The sequence below is a fragment of the Erinaceus europaeus genome, chromosome 10 (assembly GCF_950295315.1).
Source record: "Erinaceus europaeus chromosome 10, mEriEur2.1, whole genome shotgun sequence".
NCBI lineage: Eukaryota > Metazoa > Chordata > Mammalia > Eulipotyphla > Erinaceidae > Erinaceus > Erinaceus europaeus.
In genome coordinates this window covers 119335078-119359639 of record NC_080171.1, presented here as the reverse complement: position 1 = coordinate 119359639, position 24562 = coordinate 119335078, and the positions used below count along the sequence as shown (strand labels likewise).

At 41.8% G+C, this 24562-nt stretch overlaps 1 protein-coding gene across 8 annotated transcripts in view; it reads left to right on the top strand.

The window, feature by feature from the left end:
- The window catches only part of PTPRM (protein tyrosine phosphatase receptor type M), a 770521-nt gene that overhangs the window by 681754 nt on the left and 64205 nt on the right, over positions 1-24562 (top strand). For all 8 annotated transcript variants that reach the window (XM_007517155.3, XM_060200700.1, XM_060200698.1 and 5 more), the window contains one exon: positions 19078-19175. In XM_007517155.3, the coding sequence (XP_007517217.1) occupies positions 19078-19175 (98 nt within the window). The remainder of the gene's footprint in view (positions 1-19077; positions 19176-24562) is intronic.

The window sequence follows — 24562 nt, the reverse complement described above, 5'->3', positions numbered from 1 at the left end:
TGACTAGCCAGGCCCACTGTGACCATCTCCTACAGCTGCCTCATCCCTTCTTCCTTCCCTTCTTTCTTTTTCGTCTCTCGTGGAGGCCTCCTCAGCACACATCAAGATGAGCACACACCTGTGAAACCTCTTCCGCAGTTCATATTTCTCCCCTAGTATACGTGCAGACAAAGACTGTCCCATCCTCTCCCGAGTGACCTTGAGTGAGTCCTGCTGGAAGTCCTGTCATGAGCACCAGCCACCACCCTCAGCCCTCACTCCAATCTGTCATAGACTAGCAGACCTACTGAAAGTAGAGGCTGCATTTCTATTACAGCCTTTGTATCTTTTGTCAGATCTCAAAGATTACCTGGCAAAAAAAAACAAAGTGTTCACATGAGCTATAAGAGCAAATTCTCACTATGGCCAAAAAAAAAAAAAAAAAAGCTCATAGATGAGTAAAGCTCAGAGAAACTTTGTGATCTCAATGGGCAGATCCACATTCACAGGCCACTGCAGAAAATGTACATCAAAAAATACATACATACATACATACATATATATATATATATATATACTGGATCCATAGCTGATTGTAAACAGAAGGTATGAGGAAATGCCCACCAGTTCTTGAAGAACTTGCTTTCAGGAAATGACCTGCAGTTTTCAGATCTTCGGACACCAGCAGGACTTGTACACTGGATCTGAGACATTAGGAGGAGGCCTTTTGGCAGAGGGCCATGAGTAGAGCTTGGAGACATGACCCCAGAGGAGTGGCACCTGTCATAATGAGAACTGGCAGCAGAGGCCAGGATTGTGGGGTAACATTTCCCCTGTAAAAATAAATAACTGGTCTTTGACTCAAACAACAGTGGAAACTCCTTGGGAGACTTTTTTTTTAAAACCAGGGGGCCAGGCGGCGGTGCACCTAGTTAAACACACAAATGCTACAGTGTTCAAGGACCCAGGTTCAAGCCCTTGGTCCCCACCTGCAGTGGGGAAAGCCTCACAGGTGGTGAAGCAGGGCTGCAGGTGTCTCTCTGTCTCTTTCCCTCTCTTTTTCCGTCTCCCCTCCCAATTTATCTCTGTCCAATAAATTAAATTAAAAATGTTTTTAATTCATTTTTAATAATTTTTCCCTTTTGTTGCCCTTGATGTTTATTGTCGTTGTTGTTGTTATTGTTTTCATTGTTGTTGGATAGGACAGAGAAATGGAGAGAGGAGGGGAAGACAGAGAGGGGGAGAGAAAGACAGACACCTGCAGACCTGCTTCACCACCTGTGAAGCGACTCCCCTGCAGGTGGGGAGCCGGGAGCTCGAACCGGGATCCTTGCACCTGTCCGTGCACTTTCCACCATGTGCACTTAACTCGCTGTGCCACTGCCAGGCTCCCATTTAAACGAGTAAAATGATGTTTTTCAGAGAAAAGCTTTGACTGGGTTGTAGAAAACATACTGGAAGCAAACTTAAGTGTGACACTTCTGGTGGTTCAGGGAATCCAGTGCCTGGCTTGGACTATGCTGTCAGGAATGAAATGCATGGGGTCATCAGGATGTGGTGTGCTCTGAAATGCTCCTGAAAGCCTGCCACTCAGAATGCCAAAGAGCTCGGGTAGACAAGGGTACTGGAGAGTCAGCCACGACGAAGTATCTGTAGCAGTGGAAATGACTTGATACAAAACTACACTTAGGGCCAGGAAGATAGCATAAAGGTTATATAAGAAGACTTCAATGTCTGAGCCCCTCCCCTGCAACAGCCCCAGGTTTAATTCCCAATACCACAGAGAGGCAGAATAGAGCGGTGTGCTGGTAAAAAAAAAAAAAAAAAAATTTAAAGAGGTTGCTTTCAGGTGGTTGATTTCGGGTTTTCCTCTATTTTATACTTGCCATGGATCATGAACACCTGTTGAGTAAGAACATTTCTGAGTCACCTTTGACATTCAAGTGGAATCCATGCACTACAATGGTCGGACTCCAAAACTCACAGTTTACTAAGTCCTCTATGCCTTCAGCTCTTTTAAGTAAAATGAGGGAAAATGCATCTAGTGTATAGGATTGTGACTTTTAAGCTCAATGAGCTCGTACTTGTAAATACTTTAAATGAAGCCAGGGGCAAAAAATAACTATTCACAAGAAATGCAGTGGGGCTGGGAGGTGCCACACCTGGTTAAGTGCACACACTAGCACTACAAGAAGTTAAGTGTTTTTCTCTTTATGATGAAATACCAGCTCCTATCTGTACTTTCTTCCTTCAACAAATCCGAATGTACCACTGTTAGCTTCAAGAACCTTGACTCTGCAGCAGCTCAAGTTAATACCAAAACCATGCTGTACAGAAATTAGAATGACTAAGAAGCAGGTACAAGTGATCATTCAAGGTTTGCCATTATGATTTTCCAGCTCTCTTCCACAATGCAACCCATCCTTGAATGTCTTTCATTTGTGCTGTGCATTGTTTTTCCTTTCTGTGCACTCTAGTTCTTTCTGTCCCTTTCTTTCTGGTGGTTGTTATTCCCTCAGGAATTGATGTTGGTAGGAATGACCCCTCAGCAGAAGTCTATGTGTGGCAGCTATTTTGAGGGAATTGGACTGTGTTACTGGCCTGATAATTACTGAAGTTTTGGGATCCTACCTTTCTTTTTGGTTTATTGATTTACAAGATTATAAGGGGTGTGTTTGTAATAGGGGTGTGATTCCATACGGTTCCCACCCCAGAGTTCCGTGTCTCATCCCCTCCATTGGAAGCTTCCCTATTCCTTATCTCTGGGACTATGGACCCAAATTCTTTATGGGGTGCAGAAGGTTGGGAGTTCTGGCCTCTCTAATTGCTTCCCCGCTGGATATGAACATTGGCAGTTTGATTCATACCCTGCCTGTTTCTTTCTTTTTTTTTTTTTTGACAATAATTTATTTATTTATTTATTTATTTATTTAAGAAAGGAGACATTAACAAAAACAAAACCATAGGACCATAGGATAGGAGGGGTACAACTCCACAAAATTCCCACCACCCGATCTCCATATCCCATCCCCTCCATTCTCTATCCCTCTGGGAGTATGGACCCAGTGTCGTTGTGGGTTGCAGAAGGTGGAAGGTCTGGCTTCTGTAATTCCCCAGCCTGTTTCTCTCTTTCCCTAGTCAGGCAGAGCTCTGAGGGGTGAGGTTCCAGGACACATTGGTGAGGTCATCTGTCCAGGGAAGTCATGTTGGCGTCATGGTAGCATCTGCAACTTGATGGCTAAAATGCTGTAAGCTGGAAAACATGATAAAATGTTTAATAAAGAAGAACCATAAAGTAGGAATAAAGCATATGAAAGTAGGGACCTCAGGGTAGAAGGAAGCTAGGAAGTCTACTTTAGGAATGTTCCTAGAAATCTATGTCTTAATAAATATGGCTGAAAATCATTAAGATACAAAGCAGAACAAATTATTTAATAATCAGGAACCTAGAGGTCTGAATATAGCAGATGATATTTGGGGTCTTCATGTTGAAAGAAGCTAGGAAGTCTATTTTAGGTATATTCCAAGGGACCCATGACTTTACTAATTTTTGCCTGAGCCCCACAAATAACATACAGGTGGCCTAAAATTATTGTCTAGGAAGATGGTGTCAGTATTGAGAATAGGACCAGAAAGCTGGGCAAAGAGTAGCTCCAAAATATGGGGAAAGTATATGAATACCATTAACTTTAAACCCATCGATCTGACCTAGGACCCATGTCTACTGATGTTTAGCACAGCAGCCTGTGTAACCTCTGCATCCCTGCCAGTCTGAGCTCACAGTCCATGGTCACAGCTGGGAACATTCTAAGCTGCACTCATTTCAGGACCCGTCTTCCTCTAGTGGCTGAGTAGGCTGACCAGCCTCCCTTCAGAGAGTGGGGCAGTTTCTACCATTGTTGTTCTACATTGAGGGCAAGGTCCTTTAGAGACCCACAAGAGGGTTTATGATGTTCCTGATGGAGATGACCAGTGATGGTGGAGAGAGGGATTTATTAGAGGTCTAGGTCCATCATATCTTATTTTTTAATTTATTACAAAATGGAAATATTGACAAGACCATAGGTTAATAGGTTACAGTTCCCACCACCAGAGCATTGTATCCTATCCTATCCCTTGAAAGCTTTCTAATTCTTTATCCCTCTGGAGCATGGACCCAGGATCATTATGGGGTCCAGAAGGTGGGAGGTCTGGCTTCTGTAATTGCTTCTCTGTTGAACATAGGTAGGTTGATCCATACTCCCAGCCTGTCTCTGTCTTTCCCTAGTGGGGCGGGGTTCTGTGGAAGTGGGGCTCCAGGACACAATGGTGGGGTCATCTGCCCAGGGAAGCCAGGTTGGCATCATGGTAGCATCTGCAACTTGGTGACTGAAAAAGCATTAAGATGTAAAGCAGAACAAACTGTCAAATAACCAGGAACCTAAAGGCAAGAATAGAGCAGATGAGATTTGGGGTCTTCATGTTGGAAAAGGCTAGTAGACCTATTTTAGGTATATTCCAAGCAGCCCATAACTATTAATTTTTGCCTGAGCCCAACAGCTAAAATGCAGGTGAGCTCAAGGTATTGTCTGGGGAGATGGTGTCAGAGTTGAGGATAGGACTAGAAAGCTGTATCAGAGAAGAGAGTAGCTCCCAAATACGAGAAATATATAAATATTGTTAATTGTAAACCCCCTCGATATGATCTGGGGCCCATATTCAGCACAGGAGACTGTGTAACCTCTGCACTCCTATAGATCTGAGCTCCCATTAGCTAGTCATGGTAGGAACATTCCAGGCTGCACTAATTTCAGGACCCATCTTCCTTGAATGGTAGAGTATGTTGGTCCAACCTCCCTTCAGAGAATGGGGCAGTCCCTACCATTTTTGATCCACATTGAGGGCAAGGTCCGATAGGGTACCACAAAGGTGTCCACTATGTTGTTCCTGATGGAGATGACCAGTGACAGTGGTGAGAAGGATCTGTTAAAGGTTTAGGCCCATCCTATCTGTGTGGGAATCCCAGGATTCCCTGTCCAGGGCCCCAGGTGATGGGATGGCCTGGTAGTAACCAAGAGAGCCATCATTAAAGTAATACTGTCTCTTGGCCTTATCCAGCTTTTGTAGTCCTTACTTTGACAAGGTTAGCCTTGGAGTGGTTGAGGGAAGTGAAATAGGAAGTAGGTAAGGAGGGGATCTAGGTCTAAGTAGAAACTATCTGATTAGGTACTTTATGGTGTCTTTTTTATGTCTTTCTACTTGCTTGCTGCATTTATTGAGTTACTGCAGACTATTGTGCACTTTCACTTTAAGGTATATATTTTCCCCTAATTTATAGATACATGTGCACATATGCCCTATCTCATGGGCCCTGGTCTATATCTAAGTTCTGAAACTTTGTCAGAAGTGTACTACGCAAAATGGAATTAAGGAGTCCTATGAGTTAAGAAAGGTCTCACCAAAGTAGTGAAGTTGGAGGGCTGGCGTTCCACACCTGGCATCTCTGGACACAATCTGAAGTGAAATGTGCCAACATGGTACTGGTTGCAATGATTAGGCTGAGATCAGCAGATGCAGCATCAGTTGGTATGAATTGAGAGAAGCATACAGGAAAGTGAACCCCACCCCAGAGGTTCCAGGACTGGGAGAAATATGGATGGGTTTTATAGAGAGTGGGTTAAGGTTCTTGCTGTCTTAAGGTCTAAGAAGGTAATAGATAGTTATTGTTATAGCCAAATTATTTGGAAATTTGGTTTACTTTGATAATCCCATTGTTAGCATTTGCTGTGTCATACAAGACCTCACCATAATTTATGCCCTTTAATGCTATTTACATATAACTGTATCTTATAAAGTAACACCACCAATCACTTCTGTTCTCCCTGGTCTAAGCTTTTAGGTGATTAAATATTTCAAAGAAAAAGTCATTATTAGAAATGCATTAATAATTTAAGCCCACTGTTAAAATTCAATCAGGTTACCAATTTGAAGTCTTAAGTGCTTAGATTGAAGGAATATATGCTCAGAACTGTGGTCTGTGCATCAAAATATTTGAGACATTCAATCTATTTTTCCCTTCTCATATTGATTAAACAGTCATTTGTAAGTCTGTAAGTTCATAGGAGTGTATATTAATACCATTCCCACCACCAAAGGTCTGTGTCCCTACCCCTACCCCCACCCCCACAGTGAAGCTGAAACTCTACCCTTACCCTCCACCCAGTTTGGTGCCCTACTCCAAACTTAGATTCTGCCTTGAGTTTCCCTTTCTGTTCGTCTTTCTCAACTTCTGTTTGAGTGGGATCATCCCATACTCATCTTTGTCTTTATGACTTATCTCACTTAACATAATTCCTTCTACCTCCCACCTTCTCTGACCCATCTTGGATGGAGCTAGTAGGCCCATCTATCTATGTGGGAATTCCAGGATTCCCTGACTAGGGCCCTTACCTTTCAAATGCTCTGGTCTCACAAGATGCAACTGCTAAGAGTAGCCTTCTTACCTATTGTGCAGACATTTATAAGACATCAGACATCGCTACAACAATCTGAGTAACTCCCACCTATGTAGGAACTGCAGAAACCAAATACTGTGGGTCATAGCTACACATACATACCTGGGGGAAGCTTTTGGGTTTGTTTGTTTGTTTGTTTGTGTATAGTCCTTTGCCTGCTGTCTTTTATTCATCGTCCTGAACATATAGTTGCTCTTCCACTCTTAGAGAATCCCCAGTGACCTCTCTGTCAGCTCTTCTGTCATGGGGAGGGCACATGTTGCCACAGCACATATTAGAAGGCATCCAAGACAAAGGAGCACTGACACCCTTGCATTTCCCTCTGCAGCTCATTCCTTGAGGGTGCCTGGGCTGAAAATATCTGCCTTATAGACCGGGCTCACACCTGTAGACTCATAATATTGGCTCAGAATGGCCACTATCAGTCAGGCTCCACGAGGACCAGCCAAAGCCAAACAAAGTTGCTCTCAAAGGCAATGGAGTCTGTCCCTCTCCCTGCCTGCACTGCGCTACTTTATGTTGTCAGGAGACTTGTATTGGTAGGATGTAATGTAGTAAGATCTCAGAAAATCATTTTCAAAAAGAGGGTTGACACACTGAGCATTAAAAACCTGAAATTTGGTGCTCTTTCATTTTGTCCACTCAAAATAAGCTCTCTTCTTCAGTCATCTGCCAAGAATCTCCAGTGTCCACCCTGGAAGAATTTTGTTGTTAAATTGCCCTAATGACCAGGTTAGTGGTCACAGCTCACTGTCATGGCAAGGGAGACCCTCACATGTTGGCAGCGTGCAGTGCCTGCTCCCCCCCCCCCCACAGGTGACAAGAAGCAAGACAAAATACCATAAAGAGGTGGGAGGGCTTATGCTCTGTTTTGCTTTCTGAAGTCAACTAAGAATGTTCTCTGTACTCAATTGTATTTTCAATGGTGAATATTCTGTTCATATCTTCTCCTCATTTTTGTATGGGCTAATTTTATTTTCAGAGTTTAGCATCAAACTATTTTAATTGTTTTAGAGACCTGTACCCGATTTTAGCAGTGAAAAGAGCCTTGTCTAATTTATTTTTTACATCCCAATCTTTTTTTTTTTTGGTGTTCCTTTTATTTTTATTTTTAATTTATTTCTTTATTGGGGAATTAATGTTTTACATTCAACAGTAAATACAATAGTTTGTACATGCATAACATTCCCCAGTTTCCCATTTAACAATACAACCCCCACTATGTCATTTATCATCCTTCATGGACCTGTATTCTCCCCACCCACCCACCCACCCCAGAGTCTTTTACTTGGGTGCAATACGCCAATTCCATTTCAGGTTCTACTTGTGTTTTCTTTTCTGATCTTGTTTTTCAACTTCTGCCTGAGAGTGAGATCATCCCATACTCATCCTTCTGTTTCTGACTTATTTCACTCAACATGATTTTTTCAAGGTCCATCCAAGATTGGCTGAAAACGGTGAAGTCACCATTTTTTACAGCTGAGTAGTATTCCATTGTGTATATAGACCACAACTTGCTCAGCCACTCATCTGTTGTTGGACACCTGGGCTGCTTCCAGGTTTTGGCTATTACAAATTGTGCTGCGAAGAGCATATGTGTACACAGATCTTTTTGGATGGATGTGTTGAGTTCCTTAGGATATATCCCCAGGAGAGGAATTGCAGGGTCATAGGGTAGGTCCATTTCTAGCCTTCTGAGAGTTCTCCAGACTGTTCTCCACAGAGGTTGAACCAATTAACATTCCCACCAGCAGTGCAGGAGGGTTCCTTTGACCCCACACCCTCTCCAGCATTTGCTGCTGTTACCTTTTCTGATGTATGACATTCTCACAGGAGTGAAGTGATATCTCATTGTTGTCTTTATTTGCATTTCTCTGACAATCAGAGACTTGGAGCATTTTTTCATATGTTTCTCGGCCTTTTGGATCTCTTCTGTGGTGAATATTCTGTCCAAGTCCTCCCCCCATTTTAGAATGGGGCTATTTGTTGTCTTGTTGTTGAGTCTGGCAAGCTCTTTATATATATATATATTGGTTATTAAACTCTTGTCTGATGTATGGCATGTAAAGATCTTCTCCCATTCAGTGAGGGGTCTCTTGGTTTGGGTAGTGGTTTCTTTTGCTGTGAAGAAGCTTTTTAATTTGATGTAGTCCCATAGGTTTATACTTTCCTTAGTCTTCTTTGTAATTGGATTCGTTTCATTGAAAATGCCTTTAAAATTTATGCAGAAAAAAGTTCTGCCAATATTTTCCTCTAAGTATTTGATAGTTTGTGGTCTAACATCCAAGTCCTTGATCCACTTGGAATTTACTTTTGTATTCGGTGAAATACAGTGATTCAGTTTCATTCTTCTGCACGTTTCAACCCATTGTTTCCAACACCATTTGTTGAAGAGACTCTGCTTTCCCCATTTAATAGTCTGGGCCCCTTTGTCAAAGATTAGATGTCCATAGGTGTGGGGCCTCATTTCTGGGCTCTCAATTCTATTCCACTGGTCAGTGTATCTATTCTTGTTCCAGTACCAAGCAGTTTTGATGACAATGGCCCTATAATACAGTTTGAGATCTAGGAGTGTGATGCCTCCGGTTCTGTTCTTTTTTCTCAAGATTGTTTTGGCAATTCTAGGTCTTTTCTGGCTCCAGATAAACATTTGTAGCATTTTTTTCTATTCTCCAAAAAAATGTGCTTGGGATCTTGATGGGGATAGCATTAAATTTGTAGATGGCTCTGGGTAATATATTCATTTTGATGATGTTAATTCTTCCAGCCCATGAACATGGAATATCTTTCCACTTCTTTGTGTCTTTTTCAATTTCTTTGAGTAGTGACTCATAATTTTCAGTATACAAGTCTTTCACTTCTTTGGTTAGGTTTACTCCTAGATATTTTATTGTTTTTGTTGCTATAGTAAAAGGAATTGTTTTCTGGATTTCAATTTCTTCTAACTTAGTGTTTACATAGAGGAATGCCACTGACTTTTGAATGTTAATTTTGTAGCCTGACACCTTACTGTATTGCCTGATGATTTCCAAATGCTTCTTGCTGGATTCCTTAGGTTTTTCCATGTATACTATCATGTCATCTGCAAATAAGGAGAGTTTGACTTCTTCTCTTCCAATCTGTATGCCTTTAATTCCTTGCTCCTGCCTCATTGCTATGGCAAGAACTTCCAACACTATGTTGAATAGTAATGGTGATAGTGGGCAGCCCTGTCTAGTACCTGATCTGAGTGGAAATGCTTCCAGTTTTTCAGCATTGAGTATGATGTTGGCTGTAGGTTTGCTATCTATAGACTCCACTATCTTCAGGAATTTTCCATCTATTCCCATTTTTTGTAGTGTTTTGATCATAAAGGGATGTTGTATTTTGTCAAAGGCTTTCTCTGCATCTATTGCTATGACCATGTGGTTTTTGGTCTTGCTTTTGTTGATGTGGTGGATCACATTGATTGATTTACGTATATTAAACCAACCTTGCATGCCTGGGATAAACCCCACTTGGTCATGATGGACAATCTTTTTGATATACTGTTGTATCTGGTTGCCTAGAATTTTGTTCAATATTTTCGCATCTATGTTCATCAGAGATATTGGTCTGTAGTTTTCTTTTTTGGTTGTGTCCCTGTCTGCTTTTGGTATCAGGGTGATGTTGGCTTCATAGAAGCTGGCAGGGAGTATTCCAGTGACTTCAATCTTCTCAAAGACTTTTAAAAGTAGAGGTATTAGTTCTTATTTGAAGGTTTTGTAGAATTCATTTGTAAAACCATCTGGTCCAGGACTTTTATTTTTGGGGAGATTTTTGATAACTGTTTCAATTTCATTAGCTGTGATGGGCCTGTTCATGTTATCCACTTCCTCTTTACTTAGTTTTGGAAGTTGGTAGGTGTCTAGGATATCGTCCATTTCTTCCAGGTTCTCTAGCTTGGTGGCATATAGTTGTTCATAGAAGCCTCACATGATATGTTGAATTTCTGCGGTGTCTGTTGTGATTTCTCCTCTTTCATTTAGTATCTGATTTATTTGGGTCTTCTCCCTTTTTTGTTTTGTGAGTCTGGCTAAAGGTTTGTCGATTTTGTTTACTCTTTCGAAGAACCAACATTTACTTTCGTTGATCTTTTGTATGGTTTTCCTATTCTCAATGTTATTTATTTCTTCCCTAACTTTAGTGATTTCTGTCCTTCTGGTTGCTTTAGGGTTCCTTTGTTGTTCTTCTTCTAGGTCTTTAAGATGTGCAATCAGGCTGTTTATTTGTGCTTTTTCTTATTTCCTAATGTGTGCTTGTATAGCTATGAACTTCCTTCTTAGGACTGCTTTAGCTGTGTCCCAAACATTTTGATAGCTTGTGTCTTCATTTTCATTGAACTCTCAAAACATTTTGATTTCTTCCTTGATTTCCTCTTTGACCCAGAAGTTGTTAAGAAGTGTACTGTTGAGCTTCCACATTTTGGCACTGTTACTAATTTTTTGTTGATTGTTAAGTGTTAGTTTAATTCCACTGTGGTCTGAGAAGATGCTTGGGATGATTTCAATGCTCTTGAATTGGCTGATGCTGTCTTTGTGGCCTAATATATGGTCTATCCTTGAGAATGACCCATGTGGATTTGAGTAAAATGTGTATTCCAGTTTCTTGGGATGAATGACTGAAAATGTCCAGTAGTTCTAGTTTATCTATCTCTTCATTTAGCTCCCTTATGTCTTTATTGATTTTCTGCCTGGATGATCTGTCAGGTTGAGAGAGTGGGGTGTTGAAGTCCCCTACTATGATTGTGTTACTGTTAATATATTGCTGTAGCTCTTTCAGTAGAAGTTTGATGTATTTAGATGGCTTCTCATTGGGTGCATAGATGTTAATAATAGTTAAGTCCTCTTGATTGACTGATCCTCTGAGCATTAAGTAGTGTCCATTCCTATCTTTTTTAGTCTTATCTATTTTCTATCATGTCAGATATAAGAATAGCTGCTCCTGCCCTTTTTTGTGGGCCATTGGCTTGTATGATAGTTTTCCATCCTTTCACTTTAAGTCTGTGTTTGTCTTGTTAAGTTAGGTGGGTTTCCTATAGACAGCATATTGTTGGGTTGTGTTTTCTGATCCATCTTCCTACTCTGTGTCTTTTAATAGGTGAATTCAGGCCATTGACATTTATTGATATCAAAGCTTGAAGATATTTTAATGCCATTCTTGTAGAGTTTTAGAGTGTTCTGATATATGTCCTATTTGTGGTGGTCCGGTTGTTTATAGGAGACCTTTCAGAAGTTCTTTCAGGGCAGGCTTGGTGATGGTTGATTCCTTCAACTGTTGCTTGTCTGAGAAGGTTTTGATGCCTCCATCTAGTCTGAATGACAGTCTAGCAGGATATAGTATTCTTGGCTGAAAGCCTTTCTCATTGAGCACTCGATAGATATCTTGCCGTTCTCTTCTGGCCTGTAGTGTTTGTATGGAGAAGTCTGCTGCTAATCTTATGGGTTTTCCTTTGTAGGTGACTCTTTGTTTTTCTCTTGCAGCCTTCAGGATCCTTTCTTTATCCTTATTCCTTTCCATTATAAGTATGATATGTCTTGGTGTCTTTAGGTCTGGGTTAATTCTGTTTGGGACCCTCTGTGCTTCTTGAATTTTTATATCTTTGATGTTGTCTAGACTAGAGAAGTTTTCAGCTACTATGGCCTGGAAAATGCTTTCTTCCTCTCCTTCTCTTTCTTCCTCTGGTATGCCAATAATGCGTATATTGTTTCTTTTGAAGTCATCCCACAGGACTCTGTTGTTGTTTTCAGCATCTCTTAATCTCTTTTTGAGATCTCTTACTTCTTTTTTAGTTGTCTCTAATTCATCCTCAGTCTTGCTAATTCTGTCTTCAGCCTCATTGATTCTATTCTCTCTGCCCTCTACTGTTTTCTGGAGTTCATCTATTTTGTTGCCCTGCTCTGATACTGTTTTAGCTTGTTCAGCTAGTTGCATTCTTAGCTCAGCGATTTCAGCTTTCAGCTCTCTAATAACCATGAGATAATTAGTATTTTCTTCCATATTCTCATTTGTTGTTCCTGCATTTCTGGTTACATTTTTTTCAAATTCTTTACTCACTCCTGTTATTATTTCCTTAGCTAATGTTTGGATGTTGACCTCATTATTTTGTGCTTCACCCTCTGGAGGACTTTTAGCTGGACTCTTGTCCTGGTTTGATTCTCCAATATTTTTTCTTGTTGTTTTAACCATTTTATATATTATGTTATGAGTTCCCTTTATCAGTACTTTTCAAATTATTGATCACTATTGCCTGGATTGACTTGTGTCTAAGTAAGTTAATTAAAGGGTTCACAGTGGTGGAAGTTAACAGTTATTTCAATCCCTGAGTTGGAGCTCAGTGGTTTAAAAGCCTCTTTTTTTTTCTTCCCTGTAGGCTATGGGAGCCTGAGGGCTTTTAAACTATCAATTGGCTTCTTAGCTTAATCACTGACTCCTGACCAAGAGATAAAGCAGGGTGGGGCAGAGATAATCCAGTAGTTATGCAAAGAGACTTTCACAGCCCCTCAGCTATGCCACCGAGGTATAGGTCTCCTGAGTTTCCTGGTTAGATCTCTGTCACCTGGTGTCTCTTCCTGTCGCTGCTCCAGGTTCTGAAGGTAGTAGCAATGGAGACTCAGAGTTGCACTTGGTGAGTCTCTGGGGAGTCCTCTCCTCCCTTCAGCTGTCCCCTTGTTGGTGGAGCAGACTGGAGGTGGTGTCTCAACTGATAAACTGCTGAACTGTTAGCAGTCACTTAATCTCTCCTTAGGCCCCTCTCTCCTCTCTGTCACCAGCCACACGTGTTTGTACTCACCGGTGATTTACTAGGTTCCTGTGGTCATTCTAGTCCTGTCTTGTTTTGGTCCCGGGTGGTCTCCTTTGGTATTCCTAGTTGATCCGGGAGAGGAGAGGAGAGGAGAGGAGAGGAGAGGAGAGGAGAGGAGAGGAGAGGAGAGGAGAGGAGAGGAGAGAAAGTGATCTGCTGCTCGTAGCTCTGCCTCCAGAAGTACATCCTAATCTTTTGTTTAGTCCAGCTCACTGGGTAAGAAAATCAGAAAGAATGACATATATGTCATTACTAAATAAGTCGATAACACTTCTAAACACCCTTTATTTAAAAATAAATAAATAACCCAAATGTAATTATAATAAACATTTAAAACCTGTGTTACCTTCACAGCAGCTCATTCCTTGGTGAGAAACACATGGCCTTGTCACTTGAAGACATTTGATCAGTGAAATTTGATTAGTGAAATTTCTTGTAAATTGGAGACAAGAGGGATTTCCTAACTCAAAGACCTTGTATACTTCACTGAGTAATCAGTAGATTCAAAACAAACAACTGATTGGCTCCACAACTGCATCTCCATACAAATTCACCTAGTGGTTAGGTCAGAGGAGACCTCAATGCACCTGGTTCTCTCTCAGGAAAGATTGGAAAACAAACCCAGGCCCAACCCCACCCCAGGCTAGTTAAATCATTCCATTAGGTAAGACATCATAATTCTTTAATTAAAAAAAAAACTTGGGGGAGTTGGGCTCTAGCGCAGAGGGTTAAGCGCAGGTGGCGCAAAGCACAAGGACCAGCATAAGGATCCTGGTTCGAACCCTGGCTCCCCACCTGCAGGGGAGTCACCTCACAGGCGGTGAAGCAGGTCTGCAGGTGTCTGTCTTTCTCTCCTCCTCTCTGTCTTCCCCTCCTCTCTCCATTTCTCTCTGTCCTATCCAACAATGACAACAACAATAATAATAACTACAACAATAAAACAACAAGGGCAACAAAAGGGAATAAATAAATATTTCAAAAAATTATAAAAAAAAAAAACTTGAGGGGCCAGGTGGTGGTGCACCTGGCTGAGCACACATGTTTGCAATATGCAAGGGCCTGGGTTTGAGCCCCCAGTCCCCACCTGCAGGGAAAAAGCTTTGCAAGTGGTGAAGCAGTGCTGCACATCTCTCTATCTCCCTATCACCCCATCACCCCCTTCCCTCTCATCTTCTGCCTTTCTCTATCCGATAAATAAATAAAGACAATATTTTTTTTAACTCCACAGTAATTGGAATGTGTATTCAGGTTAAGTAACACTGATTTCGATAGACAGTAGTCCCTGAAAAACTCACATTGGGGCTCCCCAAGGGAATGGACTAAGTCACACTGTGTGGCAAGGTCTGGGGTTAGGAGAACATATGAGGATGGTTTGCTTAGTGATTTGGAACAAAGGTAAATTTCAGCACTTTGAGGGAGTGCTGAGGTGTAAGTGGTTACTTCCCTGGTTTTGTTCTGGAAAGAAAAAAAAAAAAACCCTTTCAATGAATTGAAAAGAAAGGCAATGGGCTTTCAGGTTTCTTTTTTTATTCTTTTTTTATTTATGAAATGGAAATATTGACAATACTGTAGGGAACATTTCCACACATTTCCCACCCCAGAGCTCCGTATCCAATCCCCTCCCCTGATAGCTTTCCTATTCTTTATCCCTCTGGGAGCATGGACCCAGGGTCATTATGGGATGCAGAAGGTGGAAGGTCTGGCTTCTGTAATTGCTTCTCCACTGAACATGGGTGTTGGCAGGTGGATCCATACTCTCAGCCTGCCTCTCTCTTTCCCTAGTGGGGCAGGGCTCTGGGAGGCAGGGCTCCAAAATGTTGGGTCCTCTGCCCAAGGATGTTGGATTGGCATCATGGTATCATTTGGAACCTGGTGGCTGAAAAAGAGTTAAGGTATAAAGCAGAACAAATTGTTGACTAATCATAAACCTAAAGGCAGATGAAGATTTGGGGTCTGATGTTGTTGTTGCGGTCTGGTGTCGGGCTGCACCGTGGAGAAGAGAGTGGACGTCCAGAGCAAAGGGGTACACAAATCTTTATTATAGGATGGGGGGGTTGGTTCAGACCACGTGGGGCCAGCCGGCAATGGCCATCCCCACTACCTGACCACGGGGGGGGGGGGGGGGAAGAGCAGGGGACGAGATCTCAGAGAGGGAGCGCTGAGAGCCCAGAGAGGGGGGGGTGAGGGGGCTTTTTATTGGGCGACAACCAGGGGTGACGTGTAGGGCCAGGATTGGTTGAAGGGGGCACTGCTAGGATTTCGCGGGGGTAGTAAAACCTGGGGGCAGAGACTGCATCAGAATAACTCCTCAGCAACAGTCTCCCTTTTGGAAAAAGCTTGTAGATCTGCTTTAGGTATATTCTAGAGGGCCCATGGCCTTCGCCTCACATCTAATATGCTGGTGGACCCAGGTTATTGTCTGGGGAGATGGTATCATAGTTGGAAAAAGGACTAGAAAGCTGGATCAGGGAAGAGAGTAGCTCCCAAAGGCTTTCAGGTTTTTACAGATCATCTCAAAAGCAGAAATGCAGAGACTCATACAAGTATTATATGTGAATATCATTTAATATTGATGTATATTTAGTATAGCATTAAAAATTAATATGGTAATAATAATAGCTAATGATAATATTAAAAATAGATATACAGATGTACTTATTCACTGAATTCCTTTTATGTGCCAAGTATTCCATAAAGTTCTACGGTCATAGCAGTTGATCTAGACAATCTGTAGATAGCAAGGGGTCCAAAGCAAAGAGGGCATAAGTGGAAGTGCCTTTGAAAAGGTGTCTCTCTGCTAGAATCTCTCTGGGAAGATGCCTTTGGGGAATTGAAGGGAGAGGTAGCTTTTCCCCTTGTAGGAACACGCTAGCAATGATGCTAGACTGACCCACTACAGCCATTGTCAGCAGGATTATTTCTGGAATCCAGGGGAGGTGGAACATACCTATGGATCTACTGAAGGAAGCAGAAAGTATTTAGGTCATTGCTTGGTTCCACAAGTCACTTTGGGGAAACTTATGCACAAAGATGGACTCACAGCTTGTTTTGGGGTTTTGGGGGGTTTTTTGTTGAATAAGTAATGAGCTGTTAAGTACGCAATGGAAGAACCTCTCTGCAAACTTAAAAAGTAGTGATTGATCGGATCAGATGTTCACTTGGTAACCTCAGCTTGAAGTCACTGAATTCCCCAGCCTACGTGTCAGGAGCTGGTGCACACAAATCAGAAATGGCAAGACAAGCTTTAAGGGAGGTGGTACACTTGCTCCCAGAAAGGGGCTGGCCATACAGATGTCAGGAAGTGGCGCTGGTTTGCACAGGGGAGGTTCAGAGTGTACTGCTACACAGCAAGAAGCAACTTGGGAGTTTTTGTTGTAGAAAGAAAAAAAAGAGTATTTTTTAATTTTTATTTGTAAAAAGGAAACACAAAAACCATAGGATAGGAGGGGTACAACTCCACACAGTTCCCACCACCAGACCTCCATATCCCATCCCCTCCCCTGATAGCTTTCCTATTCTTTAACCCTCTGGGAGTAAGGACCCAAGGTCATTGTGGGATACAGAAGGTGGAAGGTCTGGCTTCTGTAATTGCTTCCCTGCTGAACATGGGTGTTGACAGGTGGATCCATACTCCCAGCCTGCCTCTCTCTTTCCCTAGTGGAGTGGGTTTCTGGGGAGTCGGGGCTCCAAGACACATTGGTGGGGTCATCTGTCCAGGTTGGCATCATGGTAGCATCTGGAACTTGGTGGCTGAAAAGAGAGTTAACATAGAAAGCCAAACAAATTCTTGACTAACCATGAACCTAAAGTCTGGAATAGTGCAGATGAAGAGTTGGGGGTCCACAGGAGTCAACTGCTAATCAGCCCAGAGGAGTGGGAGGTGAGTGAATGAGCCCTGGTATAGGTCATCATTGTCCAGTGCCCAAGCCTCAGCCAAGGAATGACGGTCAATAAACATCTTTAAATGCACTGTGGTTTTGCTGTATGTAGTGCTTTGCTCTTTATAAAATGTGTCAACTCCAGGTTGGGTGGTGGCTGGCTACCTGGTTGACATGTTACAGTGCATAAGGACGTGGGTTCAAGCCCCCTGTCCCCACCTGTAGGGGGAAAGCTTCACAAACAGTGAGCCAGGGCTTCAGGTGTCACTTTGTCTCTCTCCCTCTCTGCATCCCCCTACCCTCTTGATTTCTGGCTGTCTCTATCCAATAAATAAAGAATATTTTAAATTATTTTTTAATGTGTCAGCTTCATGAATCCTCCAAAGACCCCTGAGAAGTGGTTTTGAAATCAGTTTGCAGCTACAAGGTGAAGATAGTGAGACTCATTAGACTAAATAACTTGCTCCAAATCACAGTCAGTTGAAAAGCAACAGCATATCTCAAATTCATATATTTGGCTTCAAAGTCTAGTTGTCTGCAACAGTATTTTATTTTAGTATCTTCACTATAGTACAACTGGGTCCTGCTCCTAGCACCTGATCTTTTATTTATATAAATCCATATATAACATGTGAGTCTTCATGCCCATGAAGCTACATTTCATTCATGTCTCTGCATATCTGCTTGCATTTTGAAAAAAAAATCTATGCTGTTACATTTTTACCTTCAAATATGAATTAGCATCAAGTAGAGCTTTGGGGAGGTGTTTGAATTTTTAAAAACATTTAAATTCCAACAGTTTTTAATTTTTATGAGTGACTTAATATAGATTTATAAGATTGTAAGATCACAGGGATATAATTCCACACAGTTCCCACCATCAGAGTTCCGTGTCCCCTCCCCTCTATTGGAAGCTTCCCCATTCTTTATTCCTCTGGGAGTATAGACCAAAATTCTTTATGGGGTACAGGAGGTAGGAGTTCTGGCTTCTGTATTTGCTTCTCCACTGTACATGGACATTGGCAGGTGGATCCACACCCACAGCCTGTTTCTATCGTTCCCTAGTGGGGCAGGGCTCTCTGGGGAGGTGAGGTTCCAGGACACATTGGTGAGGTACGTCTGCCCAGGGATCAGGATGACATCAGAGTAGCATCTGAAAGTTGATGGCTGAAATGAAGTAAGTTAGAAATCAAGACAGAATGTTTAATAAACTGGAACCATAAAATAGTAGTCCAACATTTTGTTCTTGCTAATACCTATAACTCTGCTATTTTTTACATGTTCCATCTCTTTTTCTTATTCAGTCCTTAAGACAGACCTTTTTAATACTCAGATCCCAAAAGTTAAAGGAGAAGATTCTGATCATATTCAGAGACAGGAGGTATAACTGCTTAAACTCTAACTTCTCTCCCACTTTAGAAAGTCTGGTTTTAAAAAGTGGATTAATTTGGCAGATAGCACAGAATAAGAAAAATATTAGATACAAGAAAAGGCCATTTTTCCTATAGAGGCTCATTTCATTCTATGTACCATTTCTCTGGGATATCTGCCAATTGTTAGCAGAAAGAGTAATGTTATCCATTTTTTAAAATTTCACTCTTGAGTATTATGAAGATAAATAGCTAAATGGTAGAGAAATAACTTTCTTTCATGGCAGTACTTTAAGAGAGGGAGGTAGAGGGGCTCAAATGCAGATAACGTTCATGGAGTGAGGAAATGTATCCATGAATGGAAAAAAAAAAAAAAGGAATGTCTATAGTTGCATCAACATGAAAAAGCGGTGTAGCTACCTGTGAACGTGGGAGAACTGATAGGAATGTGAGTGAATTTATTTGCAAGCCCTAGGACTTTTCCAGCTGCAAACTTAAAAAGGAAAATATCATCTCTGTTCTTTTTACTGCAGGACCCATGCAAGAGACCATTTATGACTTCTGGAGGATGGTGTGGCATGAAAACACAGCGAGCATAGTCATGGTGACCAACCTTGTGGAAGTCGGGAGGGTAAGTTGGCTATCCACTTACATGATCGTTCATTCCTCTCTTAGTCGGTAACATGAAGTAGACAACAGCTAGGTTTTAAAGTATTGTGTGTATTCCAGAAAACATTAGCTACTACACTTCCTGCTGTCTCTGGCTGCGCCTGCCTATAAGTCATCAGTAAATACATCCTGAGTTGCTTTCATTTGTTGCGATAGCAACAGACAGGAAAGGCACTCGAGCTTTAAAAGCAGTTTTTATCTGGCTATACTGAGCACACAGAAACACTTCTAAGCATGAATGCTGGTTGTTGGATGTCAAAACTCAATGGGAGCCACATTAGGCCTGACTACACTTCCCGAGTATGGAAAATTTACTCTGAAAATGGTGGACAGCAGGGTCAAGCAGTCTAGCATCCTGAAGAGCACACGTCACCATGCACGAGGCCCCCAAGTTCAAGCCCTCAACCCCCACCTGCAGGGGAGAAACTTAACAAGTGGTAGAGCAGTGCTACAGGTGTCTATATTCTCTCTCTCTCTCTCTCTCCCCCCCCCCCCAGCCTTTCAAAAGGTGGTGGGGGGAGAACATGGTCACCAGGAAGAGTGGAATGGTGCAGAATTGCAGAATTGTTGTGATAACCCTAGTGGCAAACAAAGAGAAAAAGGAAAAGAGTAAACAACTCTGGACTCATCAACCTGAAGTTGGAATTCCAGCATCTCCTCTTATTGGGATTTTATTTTTCTACACCTCTGTTTCATAAGCTATCAATCAGAGATTATAATCTCCTTCCAGCATTTCATCTTGTGTTACTAAATTTACCTGCACTAATTTTTTATGAATGCTGATTTTAATAAATCTGGAAGCACTCGAGTAGTTTCAATCTAAGTAGCGTCACGCTGTGGGATTATATATAAAGAAATGTTTTTTAGTGGAAAAGTACATAGAGTCCAGTTTTATTTCTTTCCTAGTAGGGTCATTAGGTTTCCTAATGGTTCTGCTTCACTAAGGAGAAGTTGACATGGTGAGCTGTATCCTCAGCAAAGGTAGCCCAGGGGTTAGCCTAGAATTGAAAGATTGGGGTAGAAGCCATAATGGGGTTAAGATTCTCAGTCCTATAAGAAGGAGAGTCTGCCATTCATGACAGTGTGAATCAATCCGGAGGATATTATGCTGAGTGAAATAAGCCAGTCACAGGAAGAAAAATACTGCGTGATTTCACTTAGATGAGGTATCAAAGCCAAATGAGGTATTCATGAAGCTGGCCAGGCTCATACAGACAAAGACTCTAATAGTAGTTGACAGGGGCTGGTAGGGAAGGGAAATGGAACATGATATTCAATGGGTCTAAACGTTCAGTTATATTAGGTGAAAAGAGGTCTGTTACACAAAATAACACTTAAAGTTAAGAACACTGTATTGTGTTCTTAATTTTTAAGACACCAGATCCCATGTTCAGTATCCTTACTACAAAAGGGGCTGAAACTCAGAAAACTTTGAGAGGTGTTGGATTCAGTTCCTTGACTTCAGTGCTGGAGTCGCAGGTGTATGCCTGTTCCATAATGCATCTGACTGATGCTTGTAGTCAAATGTCTTGTTCTTTTTACTTTAATTATACTTTGATAAAGTTGTTTATATATATAATATATATAAAGTTGTTTATAAAAACAACTTTATAAAGTTTTTTATATATAATATTATAATATATTATTATAATATTACAATATATTATAAGATATTTGTTTATAATATATATATTCTTGGATGATACCAGGAAACATAAGCCAGGAAGAAGAGAGATCTTGATAAGTGGGAAGTACTTAAAATTCTAGGGAGGAAAAAAAAAACAAAAAACGCACAAAGTCAATAATTTGAAAATCCCATATAAATATCTAGAAAATATAGATAAAATGTAAACTTATATTTTGATGCTTAGATATATCACATGATATATGAATATGTATATTCAAAATGTTTGGCTTTGTTTCTTGATGAAGGTAAACTACTAGAGACCAGACGCGAGGTGAGGGTTAGTGATGAAAGAGAGAGGGAGGGAGAACAGACCCAGCAGTTGCCCTTTGAGGCTGAGTTGGGTGGTGAGTGTCAGTGTTAGTGAAAAGATGATGGGAGGGCTTCATTCTTCACCATCCTAAATCATGGATTTTGTCCTTTTTTTAAAATACTTAATTTATTTATTCATTTATTTGATAGAGACAGAGAGAAATTGAGAAGAAGGGGGAGACAGCTATGGAGAGAGAAAGAGAAACACCTGCAGCACAGCTTTGCCTCTTGTGAAGTGACATCCCGTGGGTGGGGACCAGAGGCTTTAGCCCTGGTCCTTGCACACGGTCCTGTGTGCTCTCAACAGAGTGTGCAATGAGTTTTAAAACCCACCAAGGATGGAAGATCATGTCTTAATTTGAGCAGTGCTAAGAACTTGAGCTAAGATTGCTCCATGAAACCAAAACCCTCATGGGAGGAGGAACTGGGTGAAGGTACAGAAGATGCAGATTCACAGATATAAGATAGATACATTTGGAGGTGTAATATACAAGTATGGAGATGTAATATACAGCATGATTGTGAGGACTAGCGATGCTGTGTGATACTTTAGAGGTGCTTAGAGAGTAGAGCCTAAGCATTCTCATCACAAAGAAAAGCCGTAACTAAGCCTCTTGTGGTTCTACTTTTACAGTATTGTAAATCGTCATTACAATTGATGCCGTAAATTCATATAATGCAATAGGCCAAATTTATCTCAGGGAAAGTAAAAGAAAATAAAAATAATTTTGTATGTCTACAAGTAAAAATAAAAGGGGTAGATAATTAAAAATTAAAAAAAAAAAAAACAGGGAGTCAGGCGGTAGCACATCGGGTTAAGCGCACATGGTGCAAAGTGCAAGGTCCGGTGTAAGGATCCCGGTTCGAGCCCCCGGTTCCCCACCTGCAGGGGAGTCACGTCACAGGCGGTGAAGCAGGTCTGCAGGTGTCTGTCTTTCTCTCCCTCTCTCTGTCTTCTCCTCCTCTCTCTATTTCTGTCTGTCCTATCCAACAACGATAACATCAACAATAATAACTACAACAATAAAACAACAAGGGCAACAAAAGGGAATAAATAAATATTTTCTAAATAAATAAATAATAAATAAACTGGAAGAGTTGGAGATAAGGGGAAAAAGGAAGCTAACCAGTTGCCAGCACATACACGCAAACACACACACACACACACATTCACACACACTCACACACACACACACTCACACACACTCACACATTCACACTCACACATTCACACACACACATTCACACACTTACATTCACTCACACATACACACACACACTCACACACACACACACTCACACACGCACTCACACACACACACACTCACACACACTCACTCACACATTCACACTCACACATTCACACACTTACACACATTCACACACACACATTCACTCACACATACACACACACATTCACTCACACATACACACATTCACACACTCACACACACATTCACTCACACACACACACACACTCATTCACAAGAAATCAAACTCATCTTGAGTTCGAATCTTGTTAGAAAGCTCATGATCAATGTAAAATGTCCTATGTACGTACAGTATTTATAAACAGAAAATATTCAGATCTTTGAATCATCAGGGATCATTTAGTAGACTTGTACATTCCAAACTAAATGGCAGCTACAAGGACATATATGTTCAAAAATATTATTAGAAAAGAAGGCTAAGCATCTAGTTCAAGAAGATAAATGAAAATAAGAATACTGGGGCCGGGCTGAGTACATGTTTGCCATGCACACGGACCTGGGTTCAAGCCACTGGTGCCCCACCTGCAGGAGAGAAGCTGAGAGAGCGGTGAAGCAGCCCTGTAGGTGTCTCTCTCTCCCTCTCCATGTCCCCTGTCCCTCTCAATGTCTGTCTCCATCTAATAAAAGAAAAGAAACAGAAAAGCCAACAGTGCCACTACAAAAGTAAATTCGAGAAAAAAAAAAGCAATGCAAAATCAAAATGGCTTTGTGAAAACACTTCTTCTTCTTCTAGCGTTTGCCCTTCTTCCGTAGCCGGTCAACAGCGTCAGGTTGAGCCTGATGTAAAGTTTCGAGACCTCCTTTGAATCTGGAGAGGTGGCAGTCGTTGACTATGTGGGTCCTAGTCTGTCTGGAGCCGCAGGGGCAGTTCGGGTCGTCTCTGGCTCCCCAGCGATGGAACATAGCGGCGCACCGGCCATGGCCTGTTCCATAGCGATTGAGGAGGGCCCGATCATAACGTGCTAGGTCAAAGCCGGGTTGACGCTTGCAGGGGTCTGTGATGAGCTGTTTGTTCTTGACCTCAGCTGACTGCCAGCTCTGTTTCCAAGAGTCTGGAACAGAGAAGGTCAGTGTAGGCGTAGGGGACCAGATTGGGTGATGAGACGTCAAGCATTGGACAGGGTGGGCGAAGATATCCGCGTATATTGGCAGGTCCGGTCGAGCGTAGACGTGGGAAATGAACTTAGATGATGCCGCATCCCGACGAATATCTGGCGGGGCGATGTTGCTAAGAACTGGCAGCCATGGAACCGGGGTGGAACGGATGGTTCCAGAAATTATCCTCCTGGAGGAATATAATTTGGAATCGACCAAGTGGACATGGGGGCTACGGAACCATACTGGGGCACAGTATTCTGCAGTGGAATAGCATAATGCCAGAGATGATGATCGTAGTGTGGAAGCGCTCGCGCCCCATGAGGAGCTGGCCAGTCTTGCAATGATGTGATTCCTCGCGCCCACCTTTGCTGCAGTTTTTGTGAGATGTTCGTGAAATGACAGAGTGCGATCAAGAGTTACGCCAAGACAGACTGGCTGGGCTTCATGCCGATTCTCGTATCGCCAAGCTGCATATTAAGCTCACGTGAGGCCGAGGCATGGTATAGATGGAAAACAGATGATACCGTTTTTGCAGTGCTAGGGATTAGTCGCCATTTTTTACAGTAATCAGATATCAGAGACATGTCTTTCATGAGTGTTTCCTTGAGGATGTTGAACTTTGATGCCTGAGTTGCACAGCAGATGTCATCGGCGTAGATGAACTTCCTTGAAGAAGTTTCTGGGAGGTCATTGATGTAAATATTGAATAGCGTAGGAGCCAGAACAGAGCCCTGGGGGAGGCCACTTGAGACAAGTCTCAACACTAATGCAATAGACAATCAGAAGGAAAAGGAAGAAAACCAAACATAACCAGTACGAGTGAATGAATGGTTAAACATTGACCCACGGAGATCTGGGATGTAGTTCAGTGGTGGGAGTCCTGCTTTGCATGTATGAGGCCTTATTTTAGATCCCTCAAGCCAAGAAATTTTTTTTTAAATGACCCATGAAAAAGTACCAGAAACAAATGTTTGATATACAAAG